Source organism: Thamnophis sirtalis, unplaced genomic scaffold (assembly GCF_051295495.1).
Source record: "Thamnophis sirtalis isolate CommonGarterSnake01/CBP01778 unplaced genomic scaffold, rThaSir2_p1.2 scaffold_7, whole genome shotgun sequence".
In the NCBI taxonomy this organism is placed as follows: Eukaryota; Metazoa; Chordata; class Lepidosauria; order Squamata; family Natricidae; genus Thamnophis; species Thamnophis sirtalis.
Genome location: NW_028261387.1, coordinates 72,349,733 through 72,364,975, shown reverse-complemented (window position 1 = coordinate 72,364,975; position 15,243 = coordinate 72,349,733). Strand labels below are relative to the sequence as shown.

General features: G+C 38.5%; 1 protein-coding gene across 1 annotated transcript in view; it reads left to right on the top strand.

The window, feature by feature from the left end:
- The window catches only part of DBNDD2 (dysbindin domain containing 2), a 33,807-nt gene extending 26,071 nt beyond the window's left edge, over positions 1-7,736 (top strand). Inside the window, exon 4 of the mRNA XM_014054577.2 lies at positions 6,222-7,736. Within this exon, the coding sequence (XP_013910052.2) occupies positions 6,222-6,424 (203 nt within the window). The 3' untranslated portion in view covers positions 6,425-7,736. The remainder of the gene's footprint in view (positions 1-6,221) is intronic.
- Positions 7,737-15,243: the final 7,507 nt, after the last annotated feature.

Below are 15,243 nucleotides of genomic sequence, written 5' to 3'. Positions count from 1 at the left end.
TCTTGCTCTATTTTCTAAAATTAAAGTCCAGTAGAAACAGATAGGGTAGAAATCAGGGAAGTACCAAGAAAAATATTCATAAGTGGGATGGTATACAATGGAACCACTCTTGTATAATACATTGAAATACATTGAAAAACTATGGTACCAAATAGAGTTAGTCAAAGAAGTTCTATGCCCAGGCATATTCTTTTTAAGGGAGATTGTAACCGCTTCTTAGTGGGAGCATTTATTTGGGAGATGAAGTCATAACCCAAAACAAATTTCCAGATGGCTACTGGACAAGGCTTGAGCTTTTTTTTGTTTTATAAGTTCCCAACTGTAGCTGAACAACTCAAATACCCACAATCAATTTAAACCCAGAAGGTATTGTATGTGTTTGTGTTAATCCAGAAACCTCACAACCTTGACTTGTTGTTAGTTACGAAGTCGTGTCCGACTCACGGTAACCCCATGGACAACATTCCTCCAGGCCTTCCTATACCATCCTCACGCCTACTGCTTCGGTGACTCCATCCAGCCACCTCATTCTCTGTCATTCCCTTCTTCTTTTGCCCCCTTTCCCAGCATTAGGCTCTTCTCCAGTGAGTCCTACCTTCTCATTAGGTGGCCAAAGACTAATGTTCTGCTATTAGTACCAAGAAACTCTTCTTCTTCTTTTTTTTTTGCTATGGGTCATTCTTTATATGCTCTAAACTTTCAAGTATTTCCTATTACCCATACGTATTTTTTACCCCTTTTCACAAACGTATAGCTTTCATTTTGTCATGTCTGGTCCTTTCTATGTTAATTTGAATTGAAAAAAATTGAAATAAACAATGAAGTAAGCACCATAGACCACGGATATATTGCTGTTGGCAATGGATAATTCTGGCATTCTGTAAAACTTGAAGCATCACGGACATTTATATAAATTAAAGTCTAAGGAAACAATTGTCTTTCTTATTCCCACTGACAAGACTTTGGGTGTTTATCCACTTCTAATCTTAGCAAAGGAATCTTGGTTTAAGGCAGGAGCAGCCACGTCAAAAGTCTCTGACATGACCCCTAACCATATTGTGATCCCCAGAGCTTCTGCAGCTCACACTACGCAGAGTGGCAAAATTGTTGACACCACAAGTAAAGGTTTGGATCAAAATAAGGGGCAAAACAGGAGCAGTATAGCCTCCTTTAGAAGTAATACGCCTATTTCACTCCATAAATTGAACCCCTAAATTATATTAAACATTTTTGCCCTTACTACCTTCATGACATCCCTGTTTTAGTGGCCATGTTCAAGAGGCACTTGAAACCTTTTCAGAGTTGGCTGCAGTTGGAATGATTCATAAGCCACGTAAATAAATACATTAAAGAAATACACAATAATTCAATGTTAAAAAGAGAGCAGTACAGTTTATGGCCATATATAGTATCAGTTTGGAAAAAACCCTTCTGGGCTTTTCAGGACAAGACATCCCCACTCTACCCCCACTTCCCAAAAAGTGAACCCAAAGATTTCCCTGTGGCAGATAGATCCCTTTGCTGTTTTGCTGGTCTTTTTGGATAAAAGGCTGTATAGCCAGCCTTCAGAAGTGGGGCAAAGGATATCCTCAAGTGTGTATTTGTCCACTGGGCCAAGAAGGCAGACTGACTCTGCAGCAGGCCCGAAACCAATGGTGGGATTCAGCCAGTTCGCACCACTTCGGGAGAACCAGTTGTTAACTTTCTGAGCAGTCAGGTTGAACTGGTTGTTGGAAGAAATCATTAGAGCGGAGAACTGGTTGTTAAATTATTTGATTCCTACCGCTGTCTGAACCCATTTTGTGTCCTGTGATAGCAGGCTGCCCAGAGAGGTGTGCAAAATGTTTCGGAGCAGAAAGGTTTCAAACTCAGCCTGGAAAAGAAACCTCCTGTTTTAAAGCTCATTGTTCTGACTTTACTGGAATTGTTTCAAGTTAGAAAATGCTGTTTGGGTTAGAAAACGGGGGTTTGGAGCCATTTGGATCTGCTGCCCAAAATTAAAAGAGAAAAACAACCAGTCTGGTGATAGTAGTGTCGCAGCCTTCATTGTCTGCTGTCTGCACATTGTGAACTGTTTTTATAGCACCTTGTCATCTTCTTCCCTCTGGAGTTTTAACTTATCGCATTTTCTCCCCTGCTTTTTTTGGTGGGGGGGAGTAAACTTTAACAGTGATGTTTATTCTGAGGAGTGGGGAATGGAAAGTGCAGGGAAGCTGTTGCTTAACAACCCCATACTTGTTGCTAAGCAACAGTGCTTTCCTTACTCCTCTCTTTCTAGGTTTGCCTAAATAACAATGTCTGAAATTTATGAAAAGAAATAACTGTTCCAAGGACACAGCCAAGTTCCCTTTGATGAATCTCAAAATGCTAGATTTTGCTCGCATTTCTCTTGTGCTCTTCTTCTGCATCTTTTACTGTTGAAATCCAGCCAATATTCTTACGAATAGCTAAAGTAACTGATTTCATTCAAATCAAACGATGGATAAATGCACAGGAGCAAACTGTGTGTATGTTTTGTTTATGTGGCAATCCTGACAGAAAATGCTTAGTGTTTTCTCTTTGCTGCATGTACCAGTTTTTGACTTAAGAATTCTGGATATCTTGAGCCAAATTTATTTTACAGGGAGTGGCCATTTTCTATCACATCTTGCATTCATCACTCTGTGGCCTTCATTAATCTCATTTCATGAAATAGTATAATACAATATGATGAGGGAGTTGGATAAAGCAGGCTGACTGATCTAAGTAAAATACTTCTAAAGTTAAATACGCTTTGCCACCATCACTTTAAGGACCATTTCTGTGATATTCCAGATGTTGAAACTATAACTTCCAGCAGCTCCAGCCAGTGGTGATGTACATTTGAAACTATAGTTAAACAACATCTGGAAGGGCACAGATGGCCTCACATCATAGGTAGAGATAGAGATATCATGCGCAACAGGTTATGATCATGCCAATTATGCACCAAATGGCATTTGTATTGTCACATAATGTGTTGTGGTGCATGTGATGTCATTGTGTTCTATCAAATGCTTTTATTTAATGCACGTACAATGAATGTAAAGTTTACAAGTATGTAAAAAAATGAAATTATAAAAATCCAACAAATCATCAACAAATCAACAAATCATTTGTTAAGTCCCTGGATAGTCAGCACTGCTAACGTCTCCAAAATACTTTTTGAATTTGTGTAGATTAAGATCCTTTTTAAATGTTGGGATTTAAAGCTGACCCATCTTTCTTCTAATGCCAGACGACTAAATTTTGTGCTGGAGGAAACAGGGCTCAGTTATACCACAGTGATTCACCCTGAGAGTGATTCAGACATTTCACAGCATAGCCTTCTCACATTCCACTTAAGTAGCCTCACTGATGAAATCTCCAGACTGTGAGATTTACAAACCCGGCACCCAAGCTCCTGTCCAAAGATGGAGAAGGAATGTAAAGCCTGTGCATTACATAAAGAATAGCTCAAAGATTCATTCATGGGCAGAATCTAGACCAAACAACAGCCCAGATCTGTGCAGAAGGCTACAGGATCACTGGCTTCATCTGTCCCTGAATCCAATTAGCCAGTGGGTCACAAATTCATTAGCATGTTTCATAATATTTCATTAGCCAGTTACATCTATTATTGTGGGGGACTCTTACTGGGTGGACCTTATGAGTCCTGGTGGTGCAGTGGTTAGAGTACAGTACTGCAGGCTATTTCTGCTGCCTGCCGGCTACCTGCAATATGGTAGTTCAAATCCCACCAGGCTCAAGGTTGACCCATCCTTCCAAGGTTGATAAAATAAGGGCCTTGATTGTTGGGGGCAATATGCTGACACTGTAAACCGCTTAAAGAGGGCTATAAAGCACTGTGAAGCGGTATATAAGTCTAAGTGCTATTGCTATTGCAACTTGAGGTGTTTCCTATCATTATTACATCACTTCACCAGGAAATATGAGGTGAGATTAATAACATTCCATATCTTCTATTGAATAAATAATTCTGCCTTTGAAATGTACATTTTTGTGTAGAGAGAGGCAGAATGTAGACAACGTAAAAATGGAGATGAATGATGTATAATAATCATAGGTGTAGTAGCACAAGCAACTGCAGAAACTGTTTGGACTCGGGAATGTCCACTCAGGGTACGTCCCACATATTTGACAATTTTCATCCAGGAGCAAAAGATTCAAAAACATGTTGTTCAGGAATTTAGCTCTGCCCTTGAGAAGTAGGTGAGAAAGGGAAAATGGTTGCTTAATCCCAGGAGAGTGGAAAGTATGGGAAAGAGATTCAGCCTAGCTCCACCTTGATCTTTTTGGCCTTTGAAGGGGACAGTAGAGATTTTGCACAGATTTTCAAAATTGTGTCAATACCCCTACAACAGTAAAGTGACCTTCCTGGAATCCCTGAAGTGTATGTTTTCTTGATGTGGCCTCCTGCAGCACTGCAAGGAGCTGACACATGTTTTCCTTTTCTTTCATCTTAAGGCAGGGTCCTACAGAACTGATTATTGTTATAACAAATAGGTGGTGAAGTATTGATGCTGCAGTCTTACAAGAGCATTTTTATATCCAAGTCACATCTCTTTCTCTAGTTGGTGTCTATACTATGGCATTCCGTGAACTTAGGCTGACTGAACCCATGCCGTAATAAATATCATAAAATAATAATGCTTCAGCACGATTCAAACCATACAATTAATCTGCTAAGCAAGGGGTAGTCAGTCACATCTTTCATCAAACTGGTCACCTCTTTTGGACCACCGCAGAATGTTTAAAGTTAAGCATTAAGTGAAACTGTCTCCCGATTGCCTCTCAGATTACATTTCATGATTTGTATTCTAAACTGTGCAGAATATATCCAAAGATGTAGATGTTTATAACATTTTAAAATTAGGTCAGGCATGACAAAATGCCTGAAAAGGCTGCTTATGATGGATTCTTCTGGCATGGTGAAGGAGTTATGCAGAACTAGAGGAAAAGGATTCTCATCCACCACTCACTATCTGCAGGGTGAGTGCAAGGAAAGATCAGCTCAATTTGTGGAACTGGGTAGCTTATCTGCACATATGTATATAGTGCAATGAGTTCATAATGTTCTCTACAGCATGTAACTGTCAGGGGGCATTGAATTCTAGGCAATCTGCAAGGTTCTGTTTGTTTGTTTGGAGAAGGATTGATCATTGAATAACTGCTTCCCAGAAGAAATGGTTAAACTCCTCTGACCTAAAATGGCATTTTTCTTGTCTGTGCTATAGCTTTGAGAGTGATTTACATTCAACTTATTTAAGTCCAGAACAAGTAGTACGACTTTGTATGACTCTGGTGATGCAGTAATACAATTTAGTGCATTTTGCATTTTCTATTAATAGCCTGGTGTGCTTGTGTCTGTTAAATGATTTCAAAAAGCAGTGCGTATCTTTGAAAAACTGCAGCAATACTTAGAATTTCCTACTGTGCTTCCTGCAAAATGAAGTGGTAGCATTTGAACAAGAACTTAGGTTTATTTTGTGAATATATGCATTTGCAAAAATAATTATAATTTAGATTTCAGTGCAGACTTACATAATTTCCCTTTTTAAAGCAGCGTACAAAAAGTTCGTTATTCAAAACTTGCACTTCTTTAAATTTTACTATAAGGTTTATCAACAAATTTGTCTGTATGTTGCTAAGAGAAAGGTCTGCACAAAGATGTAGATATCCATGAAAAGAAAGAATAAAATATACTGGGCTATTATTAGCTGATAATGTATGCAGGAGGGTAATATGATAAAAGAAGTATGTATGTTTACAGAAATGTGCACCAACATTCATACAATTTTAATACAGAGTTCTCAAGTTTGGTCAATCAACTACAATACACAGAAGCTGTAAAGTAAAAACTAAATCTGGTATCCCCCAAAATAATACTTCCCCGGATAATAAACCCAATTGGGCTTTTGAGCGCATGCGCTAAAATAACCCCTCTCCCCAAAATAGTCCCTCCCTGAAAATATTGAAACACAGCAGCATCCATGAGGTGACCACGCTCGCTGCCTCCTGCACCTCAAAAATAATAAGACCTCCCTGAAAATAAGGCCAAGTGCTTATTTTGGGGAAACATGGTAGTAGATTCACTTATCCCTGAGGGCTGATACCAGGATATTATGGGACAGGATGAACCAAGCGCCAACCATCTAATTAATGCCTTCTTTCTTTTCTTTTTTGTCCATCTCCTTTGCCAGATTCAAATCCTTTCCAGGAAGATATTTCTCTGCAAGTGCCCAATACAGTTGAGGTCAAATCACGAATTTCGTCCACTTCATCTGCCTCTACAGACCTGAATAGCCTGGACACCAGTGAAGAAGGAGCTGAGACTCCTGTGGTGCAGTCAGATGAGGAAGAATTGGAGCAAGATGGGTCTGAAGAACAGGAGACCAAGAGCTAGCGAGATTTTCCATCCATCGTGCTATAACGGACCCTGCTAGCATGAGATTATGAACATGACTGGATTGCTCTGATTCCCACTGTGTAAAACCCACAGAAACTCCCTGTCCAATTGTTGTACTTGGGGAAGATTCAAGATAATCTTTCCTCCTGCAGGATGGTCAATGCATGGATAAGGCAACAGAAGAGGGAGAATAGGGTGAGGCATGGGTGCTACAGAATTAAAATAGAATTTAACTCTCCATCTTTTTACGCATATAGTAATGCTTCTGCTTCCCTCACATGAGGACTCAGTTTGTTACAAGGCTACAAAGATTTAAAACAAGGCCTTTGTGCAAACTGACAGGCTCCCTAATCCTAACACATATATACACACGAACATGAATGCAGCATGTCTTTAATTGTAACATAATAGAAAATTACATTCCTTTCAAGCAAGCAGCTGAGATGACATGTGTTACTGGGAAAGGAACAACATGGATAGGACAGATGGAGAAGGAATGGCTGAAAGGTGGTGGGACTAAAATAATTTGAAAGGTTCCTGGAATGAATCAGATTTTTATTAACTTTTTCATTTCTCTGATTTTAACATCCTTATATTGCAAATGAACGGCACGTACCACAAAGCACAGGAAGAGCTCTGGAGGAAGGAAATGGAAAAGCTACACAGTCAGGACAGTCCTTGGAAAAACTTCCTTTGAACCTCCATACTGAATACCTCAGTAGCAAAGTGAACTTTAATTGAGCTCCCATAAGTTTTAAAGCAGCCCAATTATCTCTAAGATGAAAACATCTTCTCCATTTCCCCTGATCGTTCTTCTTTTGTTTGATGGGAAAGAAATGGCTTTCACATCTGTTTCCAAGGGAGAAGAACATTTTGTAGATTTCTCGTGGCTGTGGTGCTGTGTCTAATATTTACAGTACCTTAGTTGCAAAGTGCCTGAAAGGTACTTGTGTGTGCTCTTCCTTTCATTCCACAGTCATAGTCCCACTCTCTGGCATCCCAGCCTTCAATTGTATTGATGAAGGTCAAATCAGAGAAAGACTGACAAAGAAAACTCCTTCCATAGACCGTTTTCAGATTAAGAAGAAGGGGTAGTCAAAGATGCTGTGGAATGATGCAGATACAGATTATAGGGGACAAAAGGAACTACTGACTGCCTCTTTATAAATTTAATTACACTGATGGAATATTTGTAGCTCAAGATTGAACTGTGGGGTCCTTGGTGCTCTCTGAGCTTGGTGGTTTTCTTGCAGACATTTCATTACCAAGCTAGATAACTTCATCAGTGCTAAAATATTTACACTAAAAATGTCTCCAAAAAAAAGAAAAAGAAAAAAGAAAAAAAAAGAAGATGTTCTCTGGGAGAAGGAAGCAGTAGTGGGTTCCGGCAGGTGAGCCCCCGTACGGGCATACCAGTGCCTGCTAGGAGCAGCAGGCACCGTACCGGAACAGTGCTTTGGAGGGCCCACCCGTCTGCGTTCCTTACCTGTATTTGAACCAACCAGGCCATTTGCGCACGCGCGCACAGCATACAGTGCCTGTGCAACGCTCCGCCGAACAGCAGGAGCATTGCAGGGCAATGGGTGCGCATGCATGTGCAGTGGGCGTGTACGTGGTGGACACCCGGCCCCGTTGCAGCGTACCAGTTGCGACGGGATCTGGAACCCACCACTGGAAGGAAGCTTTGTTGAAATTGGAGGACAGATTTTGGCACTTAAACTTTGCTTTCCTCTTGATATATTACTATTACAAAGAACTTATTACCTTCATTTTATATATATGATTTTTATTAACACTTTTCATGTTATTAAAAGATAAATATAATAATACAGAAAGACCAACAAAAAAGATAAAAGTGTGAAAGATTGTACAGAGAAAAAAAGAAAAATATATAAAGAAGCAACTTCCAATTTCCTTTAGAAGAATTACAAACTTATTGTCTCTGTTTCCTCTTTAAAATTATCTTACATATGAGATTCCCTTCTCATATTTTTATTTATTTTTATCCCACCTTTATATTATTTTTATAAATATTCAACACTTTTTAATCAGCAAAATCCAAAAATCATTTTTTTCCATTTCAGCATAAAGTCCTTGTTCTAGTATTTTATAAAAAAAAAAAAACTTGTTTTATCCCTGATCAAACAAGATTTGTCATTACCACCAATTCTGTCATCTTCACAATCTATTTCTCCATTATGGGTATGGCAGCATTTTTCCAACTTGGGGAATATAATAGTTTAGCTGCAGTTATCATATGCAAAATTTATAAAACTTTTCTAATTGGTTATCTAGTTTCATTTGAATATTAGGCTTTAAAATTCTTTATATCATTGTATGTAGTTTTATCCTTTTGTTTTTCACAAGTCTGCCATGCATGGCAAAATGACCATGTTTTTCACATTTCCAACATGGGTTAGAGGTACCATTATACAGGAGCACGTGTCCCTTTACAAGTTGCTGAAGCACTGTTTTGTAGCTAAGGAGGAATGATGCTGGAAATTTTATTTCGGCAAATCTGGAGGCCAAAGGTTGCCCGTCACTGATATGCAATGGCCACATATAAAGGATGCATGAGATGAGTCTCAGAAAGTTCCTGGTAAAATCTCACCACCAGTATGAACCAGAGAGCTAGCTGTAGCATCACATCATCTCTTTTCCAAAAACCTTCCTACTTCCTCACTATGGGGACAATAATACTGAAAAATACATCGGTTGCAGTATCAAATTCTACAGTTTTAAGAAATTGGTACAGCCAATTGTTTTCATATCAATGTTTTTTTAATGTAATTGTTTTGATCCAATATAGGCTTTAGAAGTGCCCCACCCCACAGGGACTTGGGGGAGGGATCCGAGAAGGTATATGTATGTAAAGTGCTTTGAACATTAAATGCTAAATAGTTTCATTATCATTTTTTTTATTTTAGCTATTAAGGTCAACTCAAAATCCTGGATATGTTTAGTGGACAAATTAGTAGTTTGGCAAAGGATGATGTTCTTAAAAGAAATGCTGAAGATCATAACAATAGGCTAGATTGGGTTAAAGTGTATAATTTATGGTTAACTATATCATGGGAACCAAGCAACTTTATTAATAAGTTAGATGAGGCCACACTTCATCCCTTCAGTTGAAGGGATCAGGATAGATGAGAACTTGTGACTCAACTGTCATTGGGAACAGTTTATAGGGTTCTCCTCCACTGCACTGTAGGATTGAAGATAAAGATAGTCTTCAACTTATGACCATAACTGAGCCCAGAATTAGGGTCATAAGTCCTTGCAATCATTAAGCAGGACACCATGTGACAGGACCCAACTTTAAAACATGTTTGTGCAGACATTACAGGAACATGGTGGTTAAACGAATGCTGCTGTCATTAAATAAATCCCCTTTACCCAATGGATGGTGTTTGCTGAAAACTGCCAGAAACCAGCAAAAACACCAAAAATTGCAGTCATGTAACCACAGGATGTGCAAACCGCCACAAAGGTGAACCACTTGCTAAAGACACAAAACAACATGACTTTGGGTTGAGGGCAGCTACTGCAAATTCAAAGTTAGGTGAGAGGTTCGTCTGTGGGAGGTTCCATTGCAACTTTGAACAATCACTTAAGCAAACAGTCATAATAAACCATGCCTGAAAAATGTTACAAGTTCAGTGACATGTCAGACTGTCACACATGCCGAAATATTTAAGAGTAAACTAGTAGCAAATTTAGTAACAAAATCACTGTGAGAAATGGACCTATACGGTAGTATTCATCTGAATGAGAACTGTTGTGGTTTCGGGCCTATTGTTGGATTTCAATTCCCATTAGCCCCAGCCAGCATAGAGAATGAACAGCCATATGAGTCTCTGTGGGGGAAGAGGTTTAAGAAAGCGTGAAGGTGGGGGCTGCATGACCAGAGCCCCACCCAAATGTTATGTGCACAAAAGAGGAGGCTTCAAATTTGTGGTTGTGGCTGCCATCTCGACTACTTTTAATCCCCTTGTATAAATGTCCCTGGACAACAATGATAGCCATTGTAGTCGATAAAGATTTGGCAGTCCCACAGGACAGAATGATTGTGGAAGGTTTCAATATTCCTGATACTTAATTCATCTGTTTTTATTTGTTGACAACCTCACTGTGTGAAATTGCTGCCTTTGTGGACAGAATCCTGCCTGTAGCTCTTAGTCAATTGGTTGGATTAATCCATTAAAACATGATGACTGACTAAAAAAAAATGTCTCCAAGTTAAATCTCTGCTAAATCGAGTGATAATTGAGAAGTAACAATTGGGTCAATTGTAGCTAGAAATGTTACAGGATCAAAAGCCATCTAATGTGGGAATATTTACATGATTTGATGTATGTGACATCAAGTGAAGAGTACTTGAGTTTTAAACACAGTAACATATTGATCCATGATTGAGCACTGGAAATGGGGGTGGGAACAGAGAAAAACATGCAGAATGCATTCCTAACAACATTTACACAACTTGGTAAAAAGCCTATAAAACTTATTAGTTCTCAAGCCAGGTTTGTGACTGCTAATAATGTTAGTTTACAAACTGGAAACCAGTGGTGGGGTTTAATTTTTTTTACTACCGGTTCTGTGGGCGTGGTGTGCCTTGGTGGGTGTGGCATGGCTTGGTGGGCATGGCAGAGGAAGGATACTGTAAAATTTCCATTACCTCCCAACTCCATGGGAAGGTTACTGCAAAATCCCCATTTCTTCCCGATCAGCTGGGGCTTGGGAGGCAGAGAATAGATGGGGCGGGATCAGTCAGAGGTAGTATTTACCAGTTCTCCGAACTACTCAAATTTACTCCTCCAAAGATAAATCACAAAAAAATTTGAAGGGTGGAGCCAGGGGGAGGAGCAGGGAACCAACCTTGACTGTTTCATAGAATCAATGGGTTCAAGCTATTGCACTATATAATTTTAAAACAATTGTTTCCAGATCCACATGGAGAGGTGGGGGGGGGGAGAGTTAATCTGGCTGCTATACTGAATAATAGAGAAATGCTATGCTTGCTTGAGTTCTGAAGCATTTACTCCAAATAATTTTTGAAGTGTGCACAGTGCTATTAGGGAAAGGGCCCCTTCTCATTATCAGTGGCAATTTGTAAGAGCATTAATGTAATTAATTAATGTAAGGACATTTCCCTCCAATAACAATCTGCCTTCTGGTACCTTAAATGAATGTTGTGCTTTGCTATCTGCACTGAAAGAGAACAGGGGTTCTTTTTCTGAGTGGTACAATTCACATCCTTGAAAAGTCCTATCTCCCAAAATCTTTGCTTTATTTCTAGTTCTTTCCCTCTTCTTCTGTGGTTTATTAGGACTAGAAACCTGAGGCTGCAAAAATCCAGAAAACTGCTAGATGGCAGCAAAGAGATACAGTTTCAATTCTCTGCTGCCATCCAGTGGTCATCTGGATGTTTTAACCCTAGGCTGGTAGCCTTGGGTTTACACAGTGAATCTCTCCTTACCATAATGTGTTCAGTGAATCCACTTTTTTGAGCCTGCATGATACACAGAACCATTAACTATTAACTGATTGCACATTCCCATAACCCATTAGTCCAAACTGCTGGGTGACTAGATTTTGTGGCTCGCAGACCTTACAAAACTGACATAGGAAACCACTGGCCTCAATAATATTCAGGCTGCCCATGAACTGCAAGTTGGCTTAAACCAGAACGGTGGTACCTGGTATAAATGAGAATATAAAACTCTCCTTGAAAGAATAGAATAAGCTCAAGAGGAAAATAAAGTGCAATGTATAAATAACTTTGGGCTGGCTCAATTCCTGGGGCTCTCTGTAGTTGCCTGGCATCTGTACTGAGTCAACACATCAGCCAGCCCTTTATGGCCCTGGTTGCAGCTTTTAGCACTAAAACTTCCGTCCAGGTGCAAATGACTCATAGACTCCCCCCCCCTCTTGCAAGTGCAGCTCTCTAGTCATTGTTTTTTGGAGAAAGATTGAATAGAGAGGGAGGGACTGAAAGGGGGAAGACTTTGGGAGGAACAGGTGGGTGGTGAGAAAGTCCAGAAAAAGATATCTGGAAGCCACAAAACTCCCACCCCTTCCCAGTAAGGAAAAAGCTAGTGAAATAATGCAAGTGTTTTAAAAAGTCAAGAGCTGAATTGCAGTCAGAAAATAATTCTTAATAGCTTTGCAGAGAAAAATGTCCTTAACATTAATCATATCTGATCATCTAATCTAAAGCTTTTCACAGAAAAGCAATGAAAACAGTGGGAGGGGAATTTAAGCAAGTAAAATCCATTAAAGTACAAAAGATACAATTTGTGTCCATTCCATTAAGTAACTAGCCAGTTTGGTTAAAGGCCAGCTAAGGCTTAACATTAAGTTAGGTGCCAGATGCAAGGAGAATGAAGCTCCTTCTTCTTCAACAGACATGAGAAGAGTCTAATAGCAATAGCACTTAATTTTATATACCACTTCATAGTGTTTTACAGCCCTCTCTAAACGGTGTACAGAGTCAGCCTATTGCCCCCAACAATCTGGATCCTCATTTTACCAACCTTGGAAGGCTGGAAGGCTGGGTCAACCCTGAGCCAGTGAGGATTGAACCCCTGCCAGTCAGCAGAATTAACCTGCAATATTGCATCCTAATCACTGCGCCATCACAGCTTTTATAAAACTAGACTTCTTCCACTTCCCTGATGTATAATCATTATAATCATTAATAGATTAAAATGCCTATCTTCTTCCTTATAGCAGTTCTATAAGGATATGGGAGATCTAGGAACATGAATATAAATAAATACAATAAATCATACAGCTGAGTTCACACACTGAGCTAAGGCATGGTTTACTTAACCATGCTATACTATATAAGGTACAACTGACATCAGATATTCCACCAGATGCTAACCCATAAATCAGGGTTTTCAAAACCACTGTAGTGCACAGGCTCATTCAGCACACAAGACCCCAATCACGTTACACTAAGCTGCCATCACACTTAATACACACCAAATTCAGAAGAGGCCCACCAAGAGGCTCATTGCATCAGGAGTGCAGTTTATCGGCTGTGGTCTTCAGAAAATAGTCCACTTCTGCCAGCAACTGCTGGCATTAGAAGAAATGGACTATAAGGTGCCAATGACAACATATGTCTTACTTTCTGAAGGTAGTGACAGAAAAGAATTTGGTGAATTCCTTATTATGTGCCATGTAAATATTAAATATTCTCAGATAATTACTCAGAAGTAAGTACACAATTTAAAGGGTTGATTTGATTCTTCCTTTCTTTCTGCAATAAATCATGTTTTATCAACTGCTTTCTAAAAGTCCCAGGTACAGGTCAAATGAAGTTGAGAAAATGGCCAGTCCTTTATGAGGGTGACTGATATCTTTGTATTGTTGCTTTTTGTTGTTTTAATTAACAGCCTTATTACACCCAACAAAATGCAGCTCATTGGTAAGAAAAGTAAGGGTCTGCAATTAGGCAGGAGAAACCAAATGCATGGATATAGAACAGGAGATACAGCCTCAACAGTAGTAACTGTGAGAAGGATCTAGATGTTCTGGTGCATCACCATTTAAGTATGAACAAGCAGTGTGCTGCAGCTGCCAGAAATGCCAACACAGTTCTAGGCTACATCAACAGAAGGAGAGCTTCACGATCATGAGATGTGATAGTACCACTTTATTTTTTATTTTTTTTATTTTTTTTAATAAATGTTTTTTAATTTTAATTTAAAACAGGTACAGCATCTTTCTTTACATCTGTAGAAAATGTATCAATCAATTACAGATAAGTTTTAGTACATCTCCTCCACAGTCAACCAACATAACTCATATTAACTCAAGCATTATTATATATCCATTTTCATTTAACTGTAATTATTATTTAAAAATATTAATAAAAGTAATAATCTTGAACAATACCTGCCCACACCGGTGGGAAAAAAAAAGAGCAAATAAAAAATAAAAATTAAAATAAAAAATAAAAATAATACAAAAAGAGACAAAAACGACAAGAGACAAGACAGGAAAACAAAACAAAACACAGGTATCTATTATGAAAAAAAAAGAAGAAGTATATCAACTGGTTACAACATGCTTTGGTGCTTCTCTTCCATTAACTCATATTAATTCAAATATCTTAACTCGGATATTTACCATATCAACATCATTATACCTCCAGTTTTAATTACCTATGGTTATTTAAACATCCTTCATCCTTAGCTATGCTAAAGAATTAATCCATAACACATGCTGACAATTCATTTACTTATTTGTAAAATCCTCTATTATCATCAAATCCTCATGTCCTATTTTAGCTGGACATCCATAATATTTAATTATATCATATATCATAACATTTTCCCAGTATTGATTAACATTTGATTGTATGTATTTTATTTAGTTTTTTTAATAGTGATAATTATTGTAGTTAATACTCTTTATGTATAATCTAAAGATGTTTTCTCATATCCAATTGTTAGTTATCGTATCAACTCCACATTATATACATTACTATCAATATCAATTATTATTCAACTATATCTGTTACAAAAAAAAACAATTAGGTTTAGCTAGTTTTCAATTGTCTTCTTCAATCTATCAGCCAGTTCCAAGTTATATATATTACTATCCATATCAGTCATTATTCAGCTATGTCTATTACACATTGAGGTAATCAGATTTAGCTAATTTTAAATTACGTTCTTCCATCTGTCAGCCAGTGTCTCTCCAATAGCAAGGTCTTCTCAAGCCAATTGCCACGCGTTGGATAAATTTACCAAATGTTTTCATAAGCAAATCCAGACAAAGACATTTTGGCACCTTTGAGA